Genomic DNA, 24520 nt, shown 5'->3' with positions numbered 1-24520 from the left:
GATGGCCCCCTCCAGCGTTTCCTGCTATGGACCTTGCAGAGTAGCATAAGGGACAAGCTGGATGACCTCTGGTGGGACCCAAACTCGGTCCCTGGGCTGCGGGATCGAAATCTGCAGGCCAGGCGGGGGTCCCGATTGCAGGAGCGCGAGACGTCTCGCGGAAAGTTGAATGGTGGGCAGCTCGGTGTAAAATTGGGTGGAGTGGACACTTCCTGATTTCGGCCTCGGTTCAGACGTGAATTGGGATGTATGACGTGGTGGGAATGAGATTTTAGAGGGGTTTTATATTGCTGTTGTTACTGTTGTTATAAATTGTATACAGTATATGGTTTTATTATTTCCATTGTTGGAAGCCATCCACACTGGGACTTGAACCTGCAGCCTTTGCCTTGTAAGGCAGAGAATTAATTATATATATATATAAATTGTCTGCCTGCCTGCCTGCCTGCCTGCCTGCCTGCCTGCCTGCCTGCCTGCCTGCCTGCCTGCCTGCCTGCCTATCTATCTATCTATCTATCTATCTATCTATCTATCCATCTATCTATCTACCCACCTACCTACCTACCTACCTACCTATCTAAAAACATAAATTAATATGTCTGTCTGTTTGCCTGCCTGTCTATGCTCCTACCTACCTATCTATAAATATAAATAAATTTTATTTATTTATAAATAAATCAGTTTGTCTGTCTGTCTATCTATCTATCTACCCATCTACTACCTACCTACCTATCTATAAATATAAATAAAATTTATTTATAAATAAATAAGTTAATCTGTGTATCTATCTGTCTGTCTGTCTATCGATCTATCTACCCACCTACCTACCTACCTACCTATCCATAAATATAAATACATACAATTTATTTATTTATTTATCTATAAATAAAGGTCAATCTGTCTATCTGTCTATCTCTCTATCATCTATCTATCTATCTCTACCTACCTACCTATCTATCTAATCTCTCTCTCTCTCTCTCTCTCTCTCTCTCTCTCTCTCTCTCTATCATCTATCTGTCTGTCTGTCTGTCTATCTATCTCTATCTATCTCTACCTACCTACCTACCTATCTATCTTCTCCCCACTCTTCTGCTGTCTGTCCCAACATCCCCACAGCCCCCCATGGGTCAAAATTCAGGCTCTCTTTCAGACGGGGAGAGAGAGGATGAGAGACCCCAAGGCGGGGGGGGTTGGGGAAAAAAACTCCTGACTTTTGTCTAACCTCCTTTTCTTTCATTGGCTCTCTTGCTAGGCTCAGGGCCGGCCGGCTGTTAAAATTCCCGCCTTTCCCCCCAATACAAAACCCACCGTCTCAACTTCGGGCCATGAAGCTGGAGAAAAGTCGATTTCTTGGACGTGGTCGGTTGGCAGAAGGGAAGACCCAGAGCTGACCAAAACTGAACAGGAATCGCCTCTGTGCTCTTCGTTGAGCTTTAAGGACTAAAAAAAGCTCACAAAACAAGCCAAGAAGAAACCTACACATAGGTCAATAAAACACAGCATTTCCGTTCTACTAATCCGTTAAAAAAATTAATACCCTGAAAAAGGCACCAGGATTTTGGCCCAAGTCTGCATGTTTGGTTTTCTATATTATTTTTATTTAAAAAGAGAAAAAAAAAGCTTTAAAATATCACCCTTTAAAAAGAGAAAAAACCCTCATCGCCTTTTTAATGCTTTTTAAAAAAATTCACAAGCATAAATTTCTTTAATTGGTAAGGAAAGAAAAAAAAAAACATTTTGTATTCCTTTTTTTCCCCCCGGGATAAGAAAGAAACTTCCTTTTTTTATTAAAATATACTGTGTATATATATATATATATACTGTATACACAAGTTGTTTCTTACCCAGATTTGGTGCAGATGAAAACTTGCAAGTGAAGGTCACGAGAAAAACATCGACCTCTCTCGTGGTTTTAAATAATTGAGTGTAAAATCGAGGAGAAAAAAAGCAGTATTGAAAACCCGATGAGTCGGCAAGTGGGAAAAATACAAGACACACCAAATAAATTAGGGGACTTTTTGAGGGATTTGTATCCAATGTTGATCAGTGCCTAAAACCAAAGGAGGAAAAGGACTCAGCCGATAAAACCTCATGCCCTGCGTAATTTTTACGATCCGTTGAAGGCGAACGCAAGACCCAACTTCAAAGTTTCCGTCAAAGTTTTTGCATTTTGGACTGTTGGGAAAGGAAAAAAAAGTTTTCGTCAAAGTTTGTGCATTTTTGGCTGTTGGGAAAGGAAAAAACACTCCACAAAGTTTTTGGTGAAGTTTGCGCATTTTTGGCTGTTGAGAAAGGAAAAAACACTCCACAAAGTTTTTGGTGAAGTTTGCGCATTTTTGGCTGTTGGGAAAGGAAAAAACACTCCACAAAGTTTTTGGTGAAGTTTGTGCATTTTTGGCTGTTGAGAAAGGAAAAAAACACACAACAAAGTTTTTGGTGAAGTTTGCGCATTTTTGGCTGTTGAGAAAGGAAAAAAAACACACAACAAATTGTTTGGTGAAGTTTGCGCATTTTGGGTTGTTGGGAAAGAAAAAAACACAACAAAGTTTTTGTCAAAGTTTGTGCGTTTTTGGCTGTTGAGAAAGGAAAAAAACACACAACAAATTGTTTGGCGAAGTTTGCGCATTTTGGGTTGTTGGGAAAGGAAAAAACACTCCACAAAGTTTTTGGTGAAGTTTGTGCATTTGTGGCTGTTGGGAAAGGAAAAAACACTCCACAAAGTTTTTGGTGAAGTTTGTGCATTTGTGGCTGTTGGGAAAGGAAAAAACACACAACAAAGTTTTTGGTGAAGTTTGTGCATTTTTGGCTGTTGGGAAAGAGACAAGACACAACAAATTGTTTGGCGAAGTTTGCGCATTTTGGGTTGTTGGGAAAGCAAAAAACCGCCATCGTTCCGGCTGTCGATTAAAGAGAACTTGTTTTTTTAAAGTTGGCGAAAAACACAACTTTTTTTGGGGGGGGGGAGTTTTGAATTTATTTGAGAAAAATTAAGGCGCCAAAAGAAAATATTGCTTCCGATGGAGACCGACGGGCCGGTTGCAGAGGCTGTCCGAGGGGAAACGGAGCCTGTTGAATCTGGCCGGCCGGAGACCCCGAAGGCTGGCGTAGGGGGCGAGGAAGGGGTTGCTTCTACCGCCCCTGCAGAGGAGACCCCAACCCGCCAAGCCAAGGACAGTGCCCAAAGCGTCGCGCAGAAAGATGGCGGAGAAGCAGACGAAGGTGGGGTGAAGGAGGGACCCCCGTCTACGAATGAGGCCTCCCTTCCTCCGGCCGTTCCGGTGCCCGCCGACTCCAGCCCATCAGAGGAAGCCCCCAAGCCTCGCCCTTCTCCCACCAGCCAGCCCAGAGCGCCCGACTTCTACTGCGTGAAATGGATCACTTGGAAAGGAGAGAGGACACCGGTCATTATGCAGAGCGAGAATGGCCCCTGCCCTTTGCTGGCCATCATGAATATCCTTTTCCTTCAGTGGAAGGTAATAACTGGCCCAGGGGGAGAGGAGCAAGGGGGGGCATAGTTTGGGGTGCCCTAGATAAACGGGGAGGGGGCTCCTCTCAATTGTTTGCTTCCCCTCCCCAGGTAAAACTGCCAGCCCAGAAGGAAATGGTCACCTCGGACGAGCTGATGGCTTATCTTGGTAAGAAGCCCCCATTTTCATTTTATTTTATTTTTAGTTAATTCTATTCTATTCTGTTGTATATTCTATATTCTATATTCTATTCTACCCTACTCTATTCTTCTATTCTATTCTATTCTATTCTCCGTCCGAATCCTCGGAGAGGGGCGGCATACAAATCTAATATATTATTATTATTATTATTATTATTATAATATATATTTTTTTAATTATTTATTTATTTATTTATTTATTGGATTTGTATGCCGCCCCTCTCCAGAGACTCGGGGCGGCTAACAGCGACAATAAAACAGTGTACAATAGTAATATACTATTATTTATACTCTATATTCTGTATTCTAAAATATTCTGTATTCTATTCTATTCTATACTGCATTCTAAAATATTCTCTATTTTGTATTCTATTTTATTCTATTCTATACTCTATGTATTCTGTATTCTAAAATATTCTATATTTTGCATTATATTCTATTCTCTATATTCTGTATTCTAAAATATTCTATATTGTGCATTATATTCTATTCTCTATATTCTGTATTCTAAAATATTCTATATTCTGTATTCTATTCAATTTTATTCTATTCTATACTCTATATATTCTGTATTCTAAAATATTCTATATTGTGCATTATATTATATTCTCTATATTCTGTATTCTAAAATATTCTATATTCTGTATTCTCTTCTCTTCTATTCTATACTGCATTCTAAAATATTCTATATTCTGTATTCTATTCAATTTTATTCTATTCTATACTCTATATATTCTGTATTCTAAAATATTCTATATTCTGTATTCTCTTCTCTTCTATTCTATATATATTCTGTATTCTAAAATATTCTATATTCTGTATTCTCTTCTCTTCTATTCTATTCTATACTGCATTCTAAAATATTCTATATTCTGTATTCTATTCAATTTTATTCTATTCTATACTCTATATATTCTGTATTCTAAAATATTCTATATTGTGCATTATATTATATTCTCTATATTCTGTATTCTAAAATATTCTATATTCTGTATTATATTCTATTCTCTATATTCTGTATTCTGAAATATTCTATGTTCCGTATTCTATTTTCTTTTATTCTATATATATTCTGTATTCTAAAATATTCTATATTGTGCATTCTCTTCTCTTCTTCTATTCTATTCTATTTTATACTCTATATTCTGTATTCTATAATATATATTCTATATTCTATTCTATTCTTGACAAATGTAAGCCTCCTTCCGTCCCTCCCTCTCCTGCCCCTACCACCTCTACTCAACGATCCTGCGAGGTAGGCCAGTTTAAGGGAAGGGCCCAATGGTCGCCGCCGTCTGACGGCAGAATAATCCTGAACGTTATGGAAGGATCCTGAAATCCTGGCCAGCCTTTCTTGGCTAGCATGAGTGCTCCGGGTTTCAAAAATAAACCGGAGAGGAGCATTTGAGCAGGGGGTCAGACTAGAAGACCTCTGGGGTCCCTTCCAGCTGCGTGTTCCCAGCCCTTCCCCTTTCTCGTGCTCTGCCACAACCAGCATTCCCATATGCCGCTCCGAGTCTCTGGAGAGGGGCGGCATACAAATCTAATTAATAATAATAATAATAATAATAATAATAATAATATTTTCCTCCTCCCCAGTGGGAGGCCCTTTTCAACAGACTCTCTCCCTTTTTTTCACCCCTGCAGGGGATTGCATCCTGTCCATCAAGCCTCAGGACCAAGCGGAAGCCGTCCAGCTCAACTTCCAGCAGGTGAGTGAATCCGCTTCCGGCTCTGCCTCGGACCACCGCATTCAACAGTGGCGCCAGGGATACTAAACTGAAATATATATATATATATATTAAAAAAATACCATTATTTAATATTACACATCCTCACATCTGTAACAATCACACTGGTACACGAGACTGGAAACGGGGAGGGGAACCCACCGAAAATATAATAATTAAAATAGGTTTCGGGTTGCGCAGAAATAGATACGTTGACTCTTGAGCTGAAAGGAAAAGAAGATTTCGGAATATTGCAAAGCATGGAATTTGTGGTACGAGCGGCTCAGCAGAAGACAAGGGAAGAATATATAGGAAAGGAAAGAAATAATAATAATAATAATAATAATAATAATTAATAATAATAATAATGAGGAGGAGGAGGAGAAGAAGAAGACGAAGAAGACGAAGAAGATGAAGAAGAAGAAAATGATGATGAAGAAGATGATGAAGTAGATGAAGATGATGAAGAAGAAGATGAAGAAGATGATGAAGAAGAAGATGAAGAAGATGATGAAGATGAAGAAGTAGATGAAGAAGATGATGATGATGAAGAAGATGATGATGATGAAGAAGAAGATGATGAAGAAGAAGATTAAGAAAATGAAGAAGATGACGAAGAAGAAGAAGAAGAAGTAGTAGTAGTAGTAATAGTAGTAGTAGTTGTGAACCACTCCGAGTCTTCAGAGAGGGGCTGCATACAAATCTAATCAATAATAATAATAATAATTAATAATCATCATAATAACATATTAAACATTAGGATATCAGCATTAAGATATTAAGGACAATCAGAAATTGTCAGAAGTTGGTTTTCGGAGTTAAACGTGCTTGCAAATATTTGAATTTCGACAAACGTTGATCAACATTTATAATATTCCTTATACACATTTGCATTGTTACTTACCAGTTACGTGATATCATTAGGTATTATTAAGTATTGTTTTCTTCTAACCCGGCATAAAGGTTGTCCCATACTTTATCGTACTCTGATTCCTCCTGTCCGTTTAACCTTTTGACCTTTTTTGTATTTTTTTAAAGTTTATATACCAATAAAAATTATTATTATTATTATTAATAATAATAATTATTATTATTATTAATAATAATAATTTATTAAATGTGTATGCCGCCTCTCTCCAAGAACTCGGAGCGGCTCACAACAATAATACAGCATGTACAAATCTAATAATAAAAGAAACAATTTAAAACTTATTAAAAAATAATAAAAAACAGCTCCAGGACAGTTTGGGGGCCAATTTTCTTTGAGCTCCTTTGAGAACAGGTCATTTTTTTTTCCTTCCCTGGGCAGAACGTCAACGATGCCATGACGGTCATTTCCAAGCTTTCTACGGGACTGGACGTCAACGTCAGGTTCACGGGGGTCTCGGACTTCGAATACACCCCCGAGTGCATCGTCTTCGACCTCCTGAGTGTCCCCCTTTATCACGGCTGGCTGGTGGATCCCCAGGTGGGTGGCTCTGTCCTGGGAATTCTGGGAGGTGAAGACACGCTACCCCCCCCCCCTCAATAGATACACCGCAGACTTCAATTCAGGGCAGAAAAAGAAACCAGGCTACTAGTCCTCATGGAGAAATTTGGAAATCTTTGCCAGGTTGGCCTGGAACACCCCGTTTTGAAGTCTCTGAATTCCGTTCTTGCCTCCCCTCTCAAAACTCTCCTGTGGGCAGTTTTGTCATCCCCGCAACTCTCTGACATCAACAACACCCCTGCAAAGTAGACTAAAAAAACCACAGAAATATAATCCCGGTTCTCGCTGGGCCTTCTTGTGCATGGCACCCTGGTTTGGGGTTAAGCATTTCTGTCCGTCCCCCCCCTCCAGATTCCCGAAGTGGCCGGAGCGGTCAGCAAACTGAGCTACAACCAGTTGGTGGAGAAAATTATCACCTGTAAACACTCCAGTGACCCCAACCTGGTGACGGAAGGTAGGATTGCGGGGAGGGGGAGGTTTAAACCTGGCTGGGGGATTCTGGGAGTCGAAGTTCACAAAAGCTTAAAAGTGGTTGGGGAATTCTGGGAGTTGAAGTCCATTTGGTTAGGGAATTCTGGGAGTTGGAAGTCCACTTGGCTGAGGAATTCTGGGAGTTGAAGTCCACAAAGGCTTAAACTTGGCTGGGGAATTCTGGGAGTTGAAGTCCATTTGGTTAGGGAATTCTGGGAGTTGAAGTCCACAAAAGCTTAACTTTGCCTGGGGAATTCTGTGAGTCAAAGTCCACAAAAGCTTAAACTTGGCCAGGGAATTCTGGGAGTTGAAGCCTACAAGGCTTATACTTGGCTGGGGAATTCTGGGAGTCGAAGTCCACAAGGCTTAAACGTGGCTGGGGAATTCTGGGAGTTGAAGTCCACCGGTCTTTAAAAGTGGTCCGGTTTGGCCACTGCAATCTCAAAAGGACTGGTGGCCTTCTTTGCGCCCCTCCCTCCCTCTTTTCCCTCCCCCAGGCCTGATCGCAGAGCAATTTTTGGAGTCCACGGCCTCGCAGCTCACCTACCACGGGCTGTGCGAGCTCACGTCCACCGTCAAAGAAGGAGAACTGAGCGTTTTCTTCCGAAACAACCACTTCAGTGCCATGATCAAGCACAAGGTGATTTCCTATTTTTGGGGAGAAATGTGGGGTTTGTGACGGTTGACGGTGGCTGGGGCACCAAAGCTTATCGGCCACGTAGGAATAAACATAATTTTAGTTGTTTTTATTAATTGGATTGTTCATGTTGTTTTACCACTGTTGTTAGCCGCCCCGAGTCTGCGGAGAGGGGCGGCATACAAATCCAATAAATAATAATAATAATAATAATAATAATAATAATAATAATAATAATGACACCCTCCCACGCAGTTTTCAAAAAGGGACAAGTTTCTGGCCCTTCTTGAGAAGACGGGCTTTGCATCGCCTAAACTTTCATGCCGACTTTTATCCATTTTAATTGGTTTATATTTATGTGTCATTTTGGTCGCTTGGAGGCAGGATGAGGAGCGTGTAGATTTAATCGATCAAATAAATATTTCAAATCTTTTAGTTATACGGCAATTTTAATGTGATTTTGTACATATGTTTAGGCTTTTCATGTTGTAAGCTGCCCGGAGTTGCTTTATGGCGAGATGAGCAGCAAGGAAGGATTTGGGAAGGAAGGAAGGAAAAGTGAGGAAGGAAAGAGAGAAAAGAAAAGGAAGAAAGAAGAAAAAAGAGGAAGGAAGGAAGGAAGGAGGAAGAAAGAAAGAGGAAGGAAAGCAGGAAGGAACCAAGGAAGGAAGACAGGAAAGGAAGGAAGGAAGGAAGAGGAAGGGAGGGAGGGAGGGAAAAAGGAAAGAAAGCAAAAGGAAGGAAGAAAAAGAGAAAGGAATGAGAGAGAAAGAAAGAGAGAGGAAGAAAGAAAAAAAGACAAAGGAAGGAAAGAAAGAGAAAGAAAGAAAGAAAGAGAAAGAAACAACGAAAGGAAAGAAAAAGAAAGAAGAAAGAAAGAAAGAAAGAAAGAAAGAAAGAAAGAAAGAAAGAAAGAAAAGCTTAGAAGCCCAAACCAATGCGAGGATAAATAATAATAAAATTGGTTGGCACCACTGTTTCCACATTGCATGCCTAAAGAGAGAGAGAAAGAAAAAGAGAGAGAAAGGAAGAAAGAAAGAAAAAGAAAGAAGGAAAGAGAAAAGAAAGAGAGAAAGAAAGAAAAGAAAGAGGTGGAGGAAGGAAAGAGAGAAAGAAAGAAAGAAAGAACCTTAGAAAACCAAAGCAATATGAGGATAAATAAAATTAAACTGGTTGACACAACTGTTTTTACGTTGCACGTCTAAATGATTTCCTGAAAATTCAATCCTCTTTGGAAAGACCCCGTTCACTCACTCTTCTCCTTCTTTCCTTTTTTTGTCTTGCTCCCCCTCTCTCCTCCGGCTGGGGGCTCCAGAGCCACCTCTACCTGCTGGTGACCGACCAGGGCTTCCTGAACGAAGACGGGGTCACCTGGGAGAGCCTCCACAACGTGGACGGAGACAGCTGCTTCTGTGACGCCGAGTTCCACCTGAGCCCCACGCTGGGCAAGGAGGCGGCCGGGGGCTCTCCGGTCGACCAGGGGCAGGTGGATCAGGTACACAAGCGATGATGGGGAGGTTGAGGACCCTATAGTAGATGCTAGAGTTAGAAGAATGGGAGCCAGGCGTAAAAATCGCTCTAGATGAGGGTCTAGGCACTGAATATCTCTATGGGACATGCAGATACAGCCTGGCTGTATATATTCTCCGGAGAGGGGCGGAGATTAAAATAAAATTAATTAATTATTATTCCAAGTAATGAAGGACGCCAGAAAGAACGGATGCAGGGTGGGATTTGGGCTCCCGTAAGGCCAGGGGTTCCCACCATCGAGCCTTGTGGACTTCCACTCCTAGAATTCCCCAGCCAATTTTAAGACTTTTAAGACTTAAGCCTTTCTTTTAAAAATTTAATTTAAATATATATATATATATATATTAGAAAAAGTTATTTTTTAAAAAAATATTCTTTTTTAAAAAATATTTAATTTCTTTTAAAAATTTAATTGATATTATGACATAGGAAAGTTGATAAAAAGTTATTTTAAAAAATTATTTTTTAAAAAAAGTTGATATTTTTATTTTTAATCAACTTTTAAATTTTTTTCAATAATATTTTTTTAAAAAAATATTGGGGGAAAAAAGAGAGAAAAAACCCAAAACAAGATGGCGACGCATGCGCAGTGCTGGACATTCAGCTCCCGCATATGCTCAGACGTTCCCACAGGTACGGTTACTGCGTCCACGGGATTGGGCGACACAGAAGTCAAATTTATAAATAATAATTCATCAATTAATAAATACTTCTCTCTATTTGCATCTGGAGATGGCTAGAGGGGCGGAGTCTCGGTTCCTAAGACCGCCGGAAATAATGTCTTTTCCATTGGTCTCAGGCGACCCCTGTGAAGGTTCAGAACCGCTGGGCTAGTGGAGGATTCTGGGAGTTGGAGTCCACAAGGTTTTTAAGGTGCTAAATTTTGGAGACCCCCGGGGACTAAGGTGTGGATAAGAAACAGGTAGCCTTTCTACCCCCCCCCCCCTTATTTTTCTCTCCCCCCCCCGGCAGGACTACATGATTGCCTTGTCCCTCCAGCGCCAACAGGGGGGTCCGGCCATGAGCGATCTGGAGCTGGCCCAGCAGCTGCAGCAGGAGGAGTACCAACAGCCCCCACCTCCCAGCCCTTTGCCCTCCCCAGGCCAGGTACGGAGAGCCCCCACACACAAAAATCGGTTATTTTTTTAAAATGCATTTAATTCGATTTCTACGCCTGGTTAGTTGAGAAGGGCAGTTCAGAAATCGAATTAAATTAAATAAGATAAATAAATACACCCCCCCCCGCCTTGTTCAGAAGGTTATTTGACCCCTCCCCAATTAATGCCATTTTTCCGTTTCAGTCAAGAAGCCCAGTGGCCCCCCGGCCGGCCGGAGAACGCAGGCAGCGGCAGAAGGCGGACACGGACTGCGTCGTCCTTTGACGCCCCCCCCCCCATCGAGCCCCCCCCACCATATTCCTTCCAGTGCCTGCAACGGAGAAGGAAACAGCCCCCCCCCCTTCTCAATTTGCTTCAGATCGGACTCTCCTGCGATACCAAAAATGCTTCGGAAAGCGGGGAGGGAAATGTTTTGGAGGAAAAAAAGTCCACACACTGGGAGGGGGGGCTCCCCGTGGTAGATTTGCTTTCCCCCCGGGGGGTCAACATGGGAAGGGGGCCAGGGGGCTTAGCTCAGCTCCCCACGGAAGCTGGATCGATTGAAGGGGGTTACAGTCAGATAAATGAATGATAGTTCGATCAGGCTCCCTGGGGCTGACATGCGGCCCGCCCGCCATAAAGACAGCACCAGGAAGACAGAAACCAAAGGGGGAGATGGAATTCCCATCTCTTTTGTGGGCGGGGGGGGGGGGGACAGAAGGCTGCTTCCGTTGGAGAAACAGAGTCACTGCCTGGAAAGGGGATGAGGGGGGGGGTTCCCACCTTGAGGGCGACGCACGCACACAGGAGGGGCCGCTTGCAAAGTGACAACCGGAATGATCCGACTGGTGCAAAGTTTTTCACACGGTGGAAAAATGGATCCTTTTTGCCAAAAGCACCTTTTTGGGGTGGGGGGGATTTGAATTCTGTTTTTCTTCACCACCTCAAAGGCTGCTGAAGCGAGGCAGAAAAACCCCTCTGGTGATGCAGTCTAAATGCGGTCTTTCCAGCCTTTCTTTCTTTCCCTCTTTCTTTCTTTCTCTCTTTCTTTCCTTCTTTCTCTCTCTCTCTCTCTTTAGGCATGCAATGTGGAAACAGTTGTGCCAACCAATTTATATTTTATTTATCCTTGCATTGGTTTGGTTTTCTAAGCTTTTCTATTTATTTCTTTCTTTCTTTTTCTCTTTCCTTCCTCCATCTCTCTTTTTTCTTTCTTTCTCTCTTTTCTTTCTTTCTCTCTCTCTCTCTCTCTAGGCATGCAATGTGGAAACAATTATGCCAACCAATTTTAATTTTATTTATCCTCGCATTGGTTTGGAGTTTAAAGCTTTTTTCTTTTTCTTTCTTTCTTTCTTTATCTTTACTTCCTTCCTCTTTCTTTCTTTCTCTCTCGCTTTCTTTTTTTCTTTCTCTCCTTTTTCTCTCTCTCTCTTTCTCCTGGTTTTTTGGGGCTAAATTCTAAAAATATCGCTCCGGCCTCCGTTTTGTGTCGATTCGTCGATTAATCCTGCCTCTGTTTACATTGGAATAAACCAATTTTCTGAACCCCGAAATAATCCACAATTGGTCGAGACGGATCCCAAAGAGATTTCAGCTCTGGATTATTTTATTTTTCACAAGCGACGTTTCGGTTACCGGGAAGGGGAGGACCAGATTTTGGGGAAAGAGGAAGGAAGGAAGGATGTGCGGGTTGCACAGGGCTATGGGGTAAGGGATGAGGCTGATGGGTTTGGGAGTCCCTTGACGGGAGGAAGGAAGACGGAGCCGAGCTGTTGAGGCGGGATGGAAAACGGAGACTTTTTTCTAGAAATGTCAGCCCCGTAAAATGCCATCGGGCTGAAGCTGTTACCTACTCCGTAATCCGATTTATTTCCCCAACTGGTCCAATGAGAAAAGTTTGTCAGCATTTTCCTGGCAGCTGTTGAGAGGTAGACTGCGTCTGATGCTGGAAGCTCGCTCAAGTCTTTGCTATTGATTATTATTACGGTGGTCTCTCTACCTAAGAAGGCTTTTTCTTACGAACTTTTCTAGATAAGAACCGGGTGTTCAAGATTTCCCCCCCTCTTCTCAAGAACCATTTTCAACTTACAAACCCGAGTCTCTGAAACTAACTGGAAAAGGTGGGGAGAAGCCTCCATGGGGCCTCACTAGGAATCTCCTGGAAGGAAACAGGGATGGAAAAAGTGGGCAGAAGCCTCCGTGGGGCCTCGCTAGGAATCTCCGAGGAGGAAATGGCCGGAAAAGGCGGGGGGAAGCCTCTGTGGGGCCTCTCTAGGAATCTCCTGGGAGGAAACAGGGCCGGAAAAGGTGGGCAGAAGCCTCCATGGGGCCTCGCTAGGAATCTCCTGGAAGGAAACAGGGATGGAAAAAGTGGGAAGAAGCCTCTGTGGGGCCTCTAGGAATCTCCTGGAAGGAAACAGGGATGGAAAAAGTGGGCGGAAGCCTCCGTGGGTTTTCTCTAGGAATCTCCTGGGAGGAAACAGGGCCGGAAAAGACAGAAGCCTCCGTGGGGCCTCTAGGAATCTCCTGGGAGGAAACAGGCCTCCACCCTCCCTGTGGTTTCTCCAATCGCATGCCTTATTTGCCTTTACATTGATTCCTATGGGGAAAATTGCGGGTTCTTACAAACTTTTCTACTTAAGAACCTGATCGTGGAATGAATTAAAGTCGTAAGTAGAGGCGCCACTGTATTATTATCCCCCCCACACACACACACTTTTTAAACTTTTTTGGTTGTAAAAGACCTGACCAAATTTGCAGGTCTCCCCACCAGCCCCTGGAAAGCACGTGAAGAATTCGGGGCTGGGCGAGGGGCCGAAACCTGTCCGACGGGTCGGGCTGAATTCCACAGCTGGGGGTTGCTCCTTTGCAACTTTGGGAGGCGGAAGGAATAGCCGGAGCGGTTTCCCCCCCCCCCAGGTAGACTGCCTCTGGACAGGGAGGATCAGCCCGCTGGCAGCATGCTTTAAAGATCTTCCGCTTTGCACAAACCAAGCAGAGCCGCCTGGGGTTCGCCTTGCGTTTCTGCCTGGGGAAAGGAGGCAACAAGGAGAGTTTGGGGTGAGAAAAGGATTAGGAAGACGGGGTTGGGGTGGGTGGGAAGGAATTTCTCTCTGCCTGGATGGCTTTTCCCAGCGAAGATAACTTTCCCCTGCTGGCCTCCAAACTCTTTTTTTAAAATTTGCAGATCGACTGCTTCCGTAGCTGGAGGCTCTGTTTCCTGGCGAGCGGGGGGCAATCTAGGGAAACAGACCAAGGCTGCTGGCTGGGTGGGGGTCCCTGGTCACTTTGGGGTCCGTAAGGTATCCGTGATCCTCCTCCCTCGATGCTACCCGGGGGCGTTTACCTTAATGAAGGAGTAAAGCGAGATCCCGTAGCGCCTCTTGAACTCGGCACGGATGCTGAGGAGGTCTCTCTCACTGCGGGAGATCATGATTCGGAAGGCCGGCCGAGGGCTGAGTTCGACTTCCTGGGAGAAAATGAAAAATTGAGCCAAACAAGCCAATATTGCTTGTTTTTAATTCATGGCTTGTTTGCTGCTTAAAGTGCAAAAGGAGATGGGTGGATTATAAATGTAGTAAATTATCTTAAATTAAGTTAAATTAAGTTAAGTTAAATTTAATTAAGTTAAATTTAATTAAGTTAAGTTAAATTTAATTAAGTTAAGTTAAATGTGAGCCGCTCGGAGTCCTCGGAGAGGGGCGGCATACAAATCTAAATAATAATAATAATAACAACAACAACAATAATAATAGTGCTTGGGAAGCTCCCGACTGAAATACGAAATGCAGCATAGTGATCTTGTTTGCTGTGTTGTATTGTTGAAAATAATAATAATAATAATAATAATAATAATAATAATAATGACTTTGGAAAGTTGTAACTCAGTGTGGCTTTGAAACCCAGCCGATAAAATTTAATAAAAGGTAGTGTTTTAAAAAGCCAGAAAGTTGGGCAAAGCAGAAGTCGAACTCGCTTCTTGGCCCCGTGTGCCAGCAAACATTTAATTACGATCCTGGGTGGTGAAAAAGGACTACGGAATCCTTCTCCGGCCTTTCATTCGAGGCAGTGGCTTATGGGCTTTCGTTTGGGGAATGGGCCTCGGATGGATCAGCGGGGCGGCGCTCATTTCTACCATAGGAGAGCCTCGGTCCCCAGTGCGAATTATGACCCACAAGCCGAACGCCAAAGATGGCACACCTTGGAGGGGTTTTGGCAGCACCAGTGGGATTAAGGAGGGGGATTTGGGAAGGAGTGGGCACCAACAGGAGAGACTCTCACCTTAATGGCCAAGTGGAGCTTGGTGGCAAAATACTGTGGTGTGTTTCTCAGGAGGGAAACTGCAAGAGAGTTTATTTTTTAAAGTAAAAATGACATTTTTTAAAACAAAAATTACAATTTTTTAAAACAGAAATTACAATTTTTTCCTGTTCTCCTTCCTTCTGATTTCCGGGCTGAAATGGCTGCAGGGGAGCCAGCTGCACCCGTTGGATTTCTGCCTGGCAGGCCGATAAGAGAGAAGTAGGAAGTCCAAGCCAAGCAGAACAGATCTGGTTTAAAGCTTGCTTGTCGCCTTGCAAAAATTCCCGAGCCGACAATTTTTATGCTAATTGCTCCTTTGCTTAACTAGTTTGGGAGGAGGAGGATTCAACTTTCGCTTAACTCAAAAGTCCCGTAAAAACCGTCTTAAAATAGGATCAAGAGGGCTAGCAACTTGGATTTTTACAAGCAGTGAAAATGAAGTTTCTTGGGTCTTACTCTGGGTATTCTCCGCCTAGGCTGTGCCAAACAAGAGAGAACTCGGAGTGAGAGGGCTCTTGACCATGTCCAGAAGGCACTAGGCCTCATTTCCCCCTCCCCAATTTAATCGGGATTAAAAAAGGGGGGCTTCTAAACTCCCTTGGCAGCTATCGCCACCCCCTGCATTGAGGTGCACCTACCCAGGGTCAAACCCGCTTCCCGGAAGTGTCCTTGGAAATATTTCTCCATAGTTTCCTCAACGGAGATTCCGATCGTCTCCTGGTACCAGTTGAACACTGGAAAAATGTCATTGAAAAAAGAGGTTTAAATCTCTCTCCCTCCCTCTCTCTCTCTCTCTCTCTCTCTCTCTCTCTCTATCTATCTATCTATCTATCTATCATCTAGCTATCTATCTAATCTATCTATCTTTCTATCTATCTATCTATCTATCTATCTTGTATCTATCTCTATGTCTATCTCTCTCTCTCTCTCTTTATCTCTATCTACCTATCTATCTCTATCTATGTATCTCTCTCTCTCTCTATGTATGTATGTATGTATCTCTCTCTCTCTCTCTCTCTCTATATATATATATATATATATATATATATATATATATATATATATATATATGTAGATTGTTCTGAGTTCGGGTTTTGCCCTGTGTAATGTTTTGCATGTCTATGCGACGTTTCGGTGAAATCACATTCACCATCTTCAGGCTGGAGTTCCAATCTTTGTGTTGTTGTAAATTCCATTTACAACAACACAAAGATTGGAACTCCAGCCTGAAGATGGTGAATGTGATTTCACCGAAACGTCGCATAGACATGCAAAACATTACACAGGGCAAAACCCGAACTCAGAACAATCTACATACATATACCCGTGAAAATTTACGAAAACAAATATATATATATATATATACATACATACATACATACATACATACATACATACATACATATATTTACAGCAACACGAAGCTTAAAACTTCAGCCTGATGATGGTGAATGTGATTTCACCGAAACGTCGCATAGACACTCAAAATAGATTGTTCTGAGTTCGGGTTTTGCCCCATGTAATAATTTGAGTGTCTATGCGACGTTTCGGTGAAATCACATTCACCATCATCAGGCTCAAGTTTCAAGCTTCGTGCTGTTGTAAATATGTTGTAAATATGTAAATATTTACAACAGCACGAAGCTTGAAACTTCAGCCTGATATATATGAAGAATGGACCTAAAAATGTGAGTCCCAGGTAGATTAATAAATGAAGAGGCAACAGGCATTGCGATCCCTGGAACGTTTAAAATTTATTAAAAATGAGTAAAATTATTAAGCTTTTGTTAGTCCTATACTCTGATGATGTCAGTAGAGGACTGACGGAAGCTTAGTAATTTTAGTCGTTTTTAATAAATTTTAAATGTTCTGGAGTTTGCAGTTGGCCTCCTTAACCCTTGAAACATCATCCCGTCCTTCCTGTCAACGACGACTTCCGCTTCAACCACAACAATACACAAACTCAAAGTAAACCGCTCCAAACTCGACTGCAGGAAATACAATTTTAGTAACCGAGGAGTTGATGCCTGGAACTCACTACCTGGCTCTGTAGTATCCTCCCCTGACCCCCCAAAACTTTACTCTTAAACTATCCACTGTTGACCTCTCCCGATTCCTAAGAGTTGAGTAAGGGGCGTGTATAATTGCACCAGCGTGCCTTCCGTCCCCTTTCCTAACGCTTCTCTCTTACTAGTATCATGTATATAAATATTATTATATCTTGACAAAACAAACCAATAAATAAAATAAATAGCGTGGCGAAACACGGCCGCTTGCCTCTCCTCAAATGTTCGGGGCTGCGTTGAGACAGGATTCGAACCCACTCCCGCTCCTCCAGGCGGCCTCCATCTCCACTGTCGGCTGCGTCGGCCAGGGCCTGCGGGGGGGGGGCAAAATCCCAGGTGTTTGGGGGGGACCCTGGAAATGGGCCCCGAGAGGCACCCCAGCGTGGAGGGGAGGCACCCCAACATCTCCGTCTCACCTTTGAATCTTGCCGTATCAAGACGTAATCGATCGTCCCCGAGTAGCGTTCCCGCTGGCCCTGCGGAGATGGACGGCGTGAAAGGGTCAGCCGTGGGTTTCCCAAAGGGTGCCCGGCGTTGATTGGGCGAAAGAGTTTGGGATAAAGAAGAAGCAGAGGATTTTAGGACAACAGCCCCAATCTTTGGAATGCTTACAAAGGGACCCTGTTTTGTGTTGTGTTGTATTGTACATTTTGTTTTATATTTACATTACATTATATTATATTTAAATCATGTTTTATGTTAGTTTTAACTTTTAAATTAAGTTTTAAGTGTTTATTTGAAGTTTTAAGAAGTTTTAAGAAGTTTTAAGTTTTACATTTTAAGTTTTACGTTTTATGTTTTTAAGTTTTAAGTTTTAAGTTTTACGTTTTACGTTTTATGTTTTACATTTTACGTTTTATGTTTTAAGTTATTAAGTTATTAAGTTTTAAGTTTTATGTTTTAAGTTTATACTTCTATAAATTCTATGATACGATATATAAGATATTTATTATGTGACATTTATTACATTATATTTATTTATTTTATTTGATAGTGTTTGTTTTACGTTATAAATTATATTACATTGTAAGCTGTTATTTTTTCTTCCGTTTATTATTTTATCTTCATATCATTGATTACCTTGATGAGGGCCAGGAGAAGGTCTCGGAAGCCACCGATGGTGCCACGAGCGATGGCCTTTTCCAAGTCTGATTTGAAATCTGTCAAAGTAGAAGAGGGAGTTTTAGCCCTCCACACCCAAGCAAGGAGAGGAGGGAGCCGCTTGTTCTGAGATAGACTGCTCTTGTCCAAGGAAGCTCAGCAATACGATCAAGAAAACGATATTGTGGAGCCTCTCCAAGATTTTATGGGTTGGGTATATTAATATATTAAGTCTAGGGCAGGCGTTATAACTTTTTTCTTACTCTGCATCAGGGATGTCCAATTTTGGCCACTTTTTAAGACGTGTTAGACTTCAACTCCCAGAATTCCCCAGGGAGTTGAAATTCACACGTCTCAAAATAGCAGAAGTTGGATGGTCTATAGGAATGCTCAAAAAGTAGGGGGGGGGAAACACTTTAAAAAACTCACGGTCGTATCATGTTGCGGGGAGTTCCGCATGCATCGAAAAGGAGGGCAAGTCCAGCTTCTCTTGCTTTTTCAAGCTTGCCAGGCAAACTTTCTCTCCCAGCAAACCCCCTCTCCCATTTCTCTACCTTTTGAAGAATGAGCGAATAAGTTTCAAGTATATATATATTTACCCTGTTTATAATAAGCCAGCATTTCCTGCAGCTGTTTTGCCGTTCGAGTGGAGATGATTTCAATCAGGGTTTCCACCTCTGGACCCTGGAAAGGAAAGGTGACGCAGGTTAAGAAAAGTGCAATTGTTGACATTGTAAGATGGCAGCAGAGTAGTCGAATAAATTACATTAAATTGAATTAAATTAAATCTTCCGTGAGCTGGTTACAATGCTCCAGCGTGGTTATGTCTTTGCAAACTCCTGAACTGATAGATCGATTTATTAAATTGTTGCCGTAAGCTATTAAATGAAATTACTATGCGTGGAAAGCGCCCTTAAAAAAGACTGGGAATTTTAAAAAATTTAAAAACCACACATTTTTAAAATCAAATTATCCTCCTGACCAAATAAACTCCTATCCAGTTTATTTTTTATTTTGTAAATTGATTCCTTCTGTTTTAAGATCTTTATCCAGTTTGTAAACAAATGTGGAACAAAACGTCCAGCAGATGTGGTTGGTCAATCCACAAGAACTGAATTTAAACGTGCCTGGGATAAACATAGATTCATCCTAAGATAAAATATACAGGAAATAGTATAAGGGCAGAATAGATGGATCAGGAGGCCTTTTTCTGCTGTCAATATTTCTATGAATGAGGAAGGGAGGGAGGAAGGAAAGAAGGATGGAAGGAAAAATAGAGAAGGAATGAAAGAAGAGAAGGAAGGAAGGAAAGAAGGAAGGAAGGAAGGAAGGAAGGAAGGAAGGAAGGAAGGAAGGAAGGAAGGAAGGAAGGAAGGAAGGATCCACAGGAACTGAATGTAAACATGCCTGGGTAAACATAGATCCATCCTAAGATAAAATATCCAGGAAATAGTATAAGGGCAGAATAGATGGACCAGGAAGTCTTTTTCTGCCATCAATCTTCTAGGTTTCTATGTGTCATTTTTCAATTGTATGTTGGAGAAAATAAAAATGTTACACCCAAAAAAGATTTGGGGTCCCCCAACCATTTTAACCTAGTGTTAAGAATGGTGGTGGTGGGGTAGCGGTGTGTTTCCCTGGCAGAAATGGGGCACCCCTTTTTGGAAACGAGGTACCTGCAATCCTGCGTAGATTTCGTGGGCATCGAACTGAGCCGCCGGGTAGAGTAAACTCCTTAAAATGGTCTCAAACTGGTTGGGCATCACGGCCTCCAGCGTTTTAAGGAGGCCCTGAAAAGAGAGAGAAGACGGAGATAAATTTGGGGAGAGACTGCGGAACCCATAGTTTGCTGGCTCTTGCCCTAAAAAAATTACTGTATTTTTCCAGAGTATAATAATAAGCATGCAAGCCAATCGTTAGCACATTGTTAGGGCTGGAAAGAAACTTATTCAGAGCAAGTTAGAGCAATGGGGGGGAAAACCCTGCAAAGACTTTAAAGCTTGGAAAACATTCTTTGCAGAGAGTAACAATGAAAGAGTTTGCAAGCCAGTAAGAGCTGGGAACATTGTTAGCACCTGGTTAGGGCGGAAAAGAAACATTTGGAGCAAGTAGGAAAATAAAAAAAACCTACAAAGTTTGGAAAACATTATTTGCAGAGAGTAACAATGAAAGAGCTTGCAAGCCGGTAAAAACTGGGAACATTGTTAGCACCTGGTTAGGGCTGGAAAGAAAGTTATTCGGAGCAAGTTGGAGCAATGAAAAAACCCTGCAAAGACTTAGGGACTGGAAAACATTCTTCACAGAGAGTAACAATGAAAGAACCTGCAAGGTAAGAGCTGGGAAGATCGTTAGCAACTACTAGGGCTGGGGGGGAGGAAGCTACATTCAGAGTATAAGATGCACCTGAATTTTCAGCCTCTTTTGGGGAGGAAAAAATTGCGTCTTATACTCTGAAAAATACAGTAGACTCTGAACAGTCTTCAAGGGCTGCCTTCTACAATTGCACATAGCAGTAGTCTAAGTCCATTTTAAGTGCTTTGCCCATTTTTTTTCCTTTCCAAAAAGGGCCACAAATTCCCTCCCACCCCCCACCCCACCATCCCCAAAATAACCCCCCCCCAAATCCTAACCTGTTGGGTGAAATCCAGGAAGGCTTCCGCGATTTGCTGCCGATGTTCGCTGCTCCGACTGGTCAGCAAATCAATGACGGCCCTGCAGTCCAGACTTTTGGGGAGACCCGGAGACCCCAGTTTCATCCGAGGCCTCCAAACCAGGAGTTTGCAAAGTCTGCTCCTGCCCCTGGAGTTCCCCAGGCTCCCGGAAGACTCAAAATCTGCATATGCAATTTGTCTCTACATCAAAAGCCTCGTTAGCATAATGGTTTTCTCACGCTTAGGCCCAGGTTACATTTTTAAAAAATTATTATTATTATTATTATTATTATTATTATTATTATTATTATTATTTATTGGATTTGTATGCCGCCCCTCTCCGTACACATTCATGCCTCCCGTCACCATATTTCTCCATAGAAACATAGAAGATTGACAGCAGAAAAAAACCTCCTGGTCCATCTAGTCTGCCCTTATACTATTTCCTGTATATTTTATCTTAGGATGGATCTGTGTTTATCCCAGGCATGTTTAAATTCAGTTCCTTGGATCCTTCCTCCCTCCCTCCCTCCCTCCCTCCCTCCCTCCCTCCCTCCCTTCCTTCCTCATTCATAGAAACATAGAAGATTGATGGCAGAAAAAGACCTCCTGGTCCATCTCGTCTGCCATTCTACTATTTCCTGTATATTTTATTTTAGGATGGATCTAGGTTTATCCCAGGCAGGTTTCAATTCAGTGACTGTGGATTGACCAACCACGTCCTCTGGGAGTTAGTTCCAAGCATCTACTACTCTTTTTCAGTAAAATTATATTTTCTCATGTTGCTTTTGATCTTTCCCCCAACTAACCTCAGATTGTGCCCCCTGGTTCTTGGGTTCACTTTCCTATTAAAAACACTTCCCTCCTGAACCTTATTTATTAACTCTTTAAAAACATTTAAATGTTTCGATCGGGTCCTCCCTTTTCCCTTCTGTCCTCCAGACTCTACAGATGGAGTCCATGAAGTCTTTCCTGATAGGTTTCATGCTTAAGACCTTCCACCATTTTTGTAGCCCGTCTTTGGACCCGTTCAATTTTGTCAATCTCTCTTTGTAGGTGAGGTCTCCAGAACTGGACACAGTATTATTCCAAATGGGGTCTCACCAGAGCTCTATACAGCGGGATCACAATCTCCCTCTCCCTGCTTGTGAGACCTCTAGCTATGCAGCCAAGCATCCTACTTGCTTTCCCTACCGCCTGACTGCACTGTTCACTCATTTTGAGTCTGTCAGAAATCACTACCCCTCAATCCTTCTCTTCTGAAGTTTATGCTAACACAGAGCTGCCAATACAAGACTCAGATTGAGGATTCCTTTTCCCCAAAGTGCATTATTTGGAAACAGTCAACCGCAGTTTCCATCGCTTTGACCCCTTATCTAGTAAAGATAAGGAGATAGTAAAGATTAGGAGTAAAGATTAGGAGACAGGTGCCTTTAGCTAGATGTTCCAACTCGGCTATTTGTTGGATTCGATGGAGCCGTTGAACCGCAGGCCCTGGGTTCAAAAGCCCGTTGCAAGTGCAACTCCTACCTTGCAGGGCGGTTGTACAGATGTAGGTGATGGGGAAGGGAAGGGGGCAGGGGTCTTACCTTCACCAGTGATGGCCTGGAAGAATGTCTGAGCATCTTTGGCGGCATCGAAACTCAGGTGAGGTCGGATGGTCCCCAAAGTGCCCCATATGGCTCTCTGGGGCAAGAAAGGATGCTGCAGTTATTTATTATTTATTAATAAACAGATAATAAACTATTAATTATTATTAATAATAATATCAATATTAATTAAATAGGATTATTCATTAATTAATAAATAAATAATACATAAAATAATTTTACCCACAATGTTTAAATGCAGCAAAGCTGCCGCACGAATCCCAGCAACCGATTAGGTCTCACAGAGTTGGCCTTCTCCGGGTCCCATCGACTAAACAATGTCATTTGGCGGGTCCCAGGGGAAGAGCCTTCTCTGTGGCGGCCCCGACTCTCTGGAACCAGTTGTCCCTGGAGATTAGAACTGCCCCCACCCTCCTTGCCTTCCGTAAACTCCTTAAAACCCACCTTTGCCACCAGGCATAGGGAAATTGAGATATCTCCCCCGGGCCTATACAATTTATGTATTGTATGGTATGTTTGTACGTATGTCTGATTAATAATTGGGTTTTTAAAATGTTTTTAAATGATTAGATTTGTTATGAATTGTTCTATTGCTGTTGTGAGCCGCCCCGAGTAAATAAATAAATAACAGCAAATGGTTAGCGTTTCCTACAATCTCTTTACTTAAAACACATACACATAAACAAAAAGCATACAGACGTGAACGAAGCATAGGAAAAAAGTAATAATAATGCAATAATATTATATAATGATAATACAAAGATGATGGGAAAAGTAAGATCACAAAAACAGAAACAACATGAAAAACACCCCCCCACCCCCCAAAAAACGAGAAAGGAAAAAGCAGCAGTATGGATATATATACACTGCTAAAAAAAATTAAATAAAGGGAACACTTCAGCAACACAATATAACTCCAAGTAAATCAAACTTCTGTACAATCAAACTGCCCACTTAGGAAGCAACTCGGATTGACAGTCAATTTCACCTGCTGTCGTTCACATTCAACTGTGTACAGAACAAAGGATTCCATGAGAATATTTCATTCATTCGTGTTTTATTGATTGATTGATTAATTGGATTTGTATGTGTTGCATGTTGTATTATTTGTATCTTGCATTATTTGAGTGTTCCCTCTATTTTTTTGAGCTTTTATAACTTTTATAACTCTTGCTATGCTACATGTTGGGGCCTTCATTTATTAAAAAGAGAAAAATAAGCCGTTTCTGTCACTGCTTCCAAACCATCCACATAAATTCTGAATAATCTTGTGTAGTTTTGCATATCGCAATTTACTGTTTTCATTTGCTTGGTGGATAGGAAGTTTTATTTATTTATTTATTAGATTTGTATGCCGCCCCTCTCCATAGACTCGGGGCGGCTCACAACAGCAATAAAACAATTCATGACAAATCTAATAATTTAAAAACATTTTAAAAACCCTGTTATTAAGCAGGCATACACACAAACATAGCATACATAAATTGTATAGGCCCGGGGGAGATATCTCAATTCCCCCATGGTGGGTTTTAAGGAGTTTACGAAAGGCAAGGAGGGTGGGGGCAGTTCTAATCTGGTTCCAGAGAGTCGGGGCCGCCACAGAGAAGGCTCTTCCCCTGGGACCCGCCAAACAACATTGTTTAGTTCTTGGGTTGCAAAGCACGGGATCTGGATGACCGGCAGAGCAAAGCCCCCACCGGCCAGCGCAGTCTACCGGAGGGACATTTCCATCCGTTTTCTCCTCCTTAGGGGGCAACACCTTGCCAAGGCCAGGCGGCCTCAAAATATTCTTTTTAGAAAGTTTGGCACCTCACCTTTTCTGCCAGGGGCAACTGCTCCAAAATTTCTTCTGCCATGGATTGCTGTTCCAGCAAAGCTCCTTGCACCCTTGCCAAGCTGTGGAGGATGGGGTGGGGTCGGGGGAGACCCCCACTCAGCGAGTCATCTCGGGCTGCTGCAGAGAAGCCAATTTGCAAGACATTTGCAGAAAAACTCACCAACCTCTTCTGATCCCCTCGCTACATACACTCCCCCCCTTCCCCAGGAGCAAAAGACTCCACCTGTCTCCAAAGCCTCTCTCTGCAAAAACCGTGCGCTCCACCGGAGGAGCCGCGCGTAAAAGTTGCTATTTCTTCCTCTTCCTCCTCAGCGGTCCCCGAAGGCGGAGGG

At 42.4% G+C, this 24520-nt stretch overlaps 2 protein-coding genes across 2 annotated transcripts; one reads left to right on the top strand and one right to left on the bottom strand.

Moving 5' to 3' along the window:
* Positions 1–1674: 1674 nt before the first annotated feature.
* Positions 1675–12174, top strand: MINDY1 (MINDY lysine 48 deubiquitinase 1). Its single transcript, XM_070766505.1, has 9 exons — positions 1675–3473; positions 3578–3635; positions 5315–5379; positions 6707–6865; positions 7238–7340; positions 7855–7997; positions 9310–9489; positions 10497–10631; positions 10826–12174. The coding sequence occupies exons 1-9, from the start codon at positions 3018–3020 to the stop codon at positions 10904–10906; spliced, it is 1380 nt and encodes a 459-aa protein (XP_070622606.1). The 5' UTR covers positions 1675–3017; the 3' UTR covers positions 10907–12174.
* Positions 12175–13034: 860 nt separating this feature from the next.
* On the bottom strand, positions 13035–24207 carry ANXA9 (annexin A9). Its single transcript, XM_070766247.1, has 12 exons — positions 24166–24207; positions 22331–22427; positions 20721–20923; positions 19767–19880; positions 18690–18774; positions 18070–18149; positions 17406–17465; positions 17201–17300; positions 15562–15657; positions 14903–14961; positions 13968–14090; positions 13035–13649 (listed from the first exon to the last, which is right to left on the bottom strand). The coding sequence occupies exons 1-12, from the start codon at positions 24205–24207 to the stop codon at positions 13587–13589; spliced, it is 1122 nt and encodes a 373-aa protein (XP_070622348.1). The 3' UTR covers positions 13035–13586.
* Between the last annotated feature and the right edge of the window lie 313 nt (positions 24208–24520).

The sequence above is a fragment of the Erythrolamprus reginae genome, chromosome 13, assembly GCF_031021105.1.
Source record: "Erythrolamprus reginae isolate rEryReg1 chromosome 13, rEryReg1.hap1, whole genome shotgun sequence".
NCBI lineage: Eukaryota > Metazoa > Chordata > Lepidosauria > Squamata > Dipsadidae > Erythrolamprus > Erythrolamprus reginae.
This window is presented reverse-complemented; position numbering and strand designations above follow the sequence as displayed.

Bases quoted from the DNA above. Each gene is read 5' to 3' on its own strand.
- MINDY1 (XM_070766505.1), top strand. From the start codon at position 3,018: ATGGAGACCGACGGGCCGGTTGCAGAGGCTGTCCGAGGGGAAACGGAG. The intron at 7,341-7,854 runs GTAGGATTGCGG...TCCCTCCCCCAG, and splicing joins CCCCAACCTGGTGACGGAAG to GCCTGATCGCAGAGCAATTT. The intron at 7,998-9,309 runs GTGATTTCCTAT...TGGGGGCTCCAG, and splicing joins GTGCCATGATCAAGCACAAG to AGCCACCTCTACCTGCTGGT.
- ANXA9 (XM_070766247.1), bottom strand. From the start codon at position 24,207: ATGGCAGAAGAAATTTTGGAGCAGTTGCCCCTGGCAGAAAAG. The intron at 17,301-17,405 runs GTGAGACGGAGA...CCCCCCCCGCAG, and splicing joins TGATACGGCAAGATTCAAAG to GCCCTGGCCGACGCAGCCGA. The intron at 15,658-17,200 runs GCAAGCGGCCGT...ACATTTTTCCAG, and splicing joins CCCCGAACATTTGAGGAGAG to TGTTCAACTGGTACCAGGAG.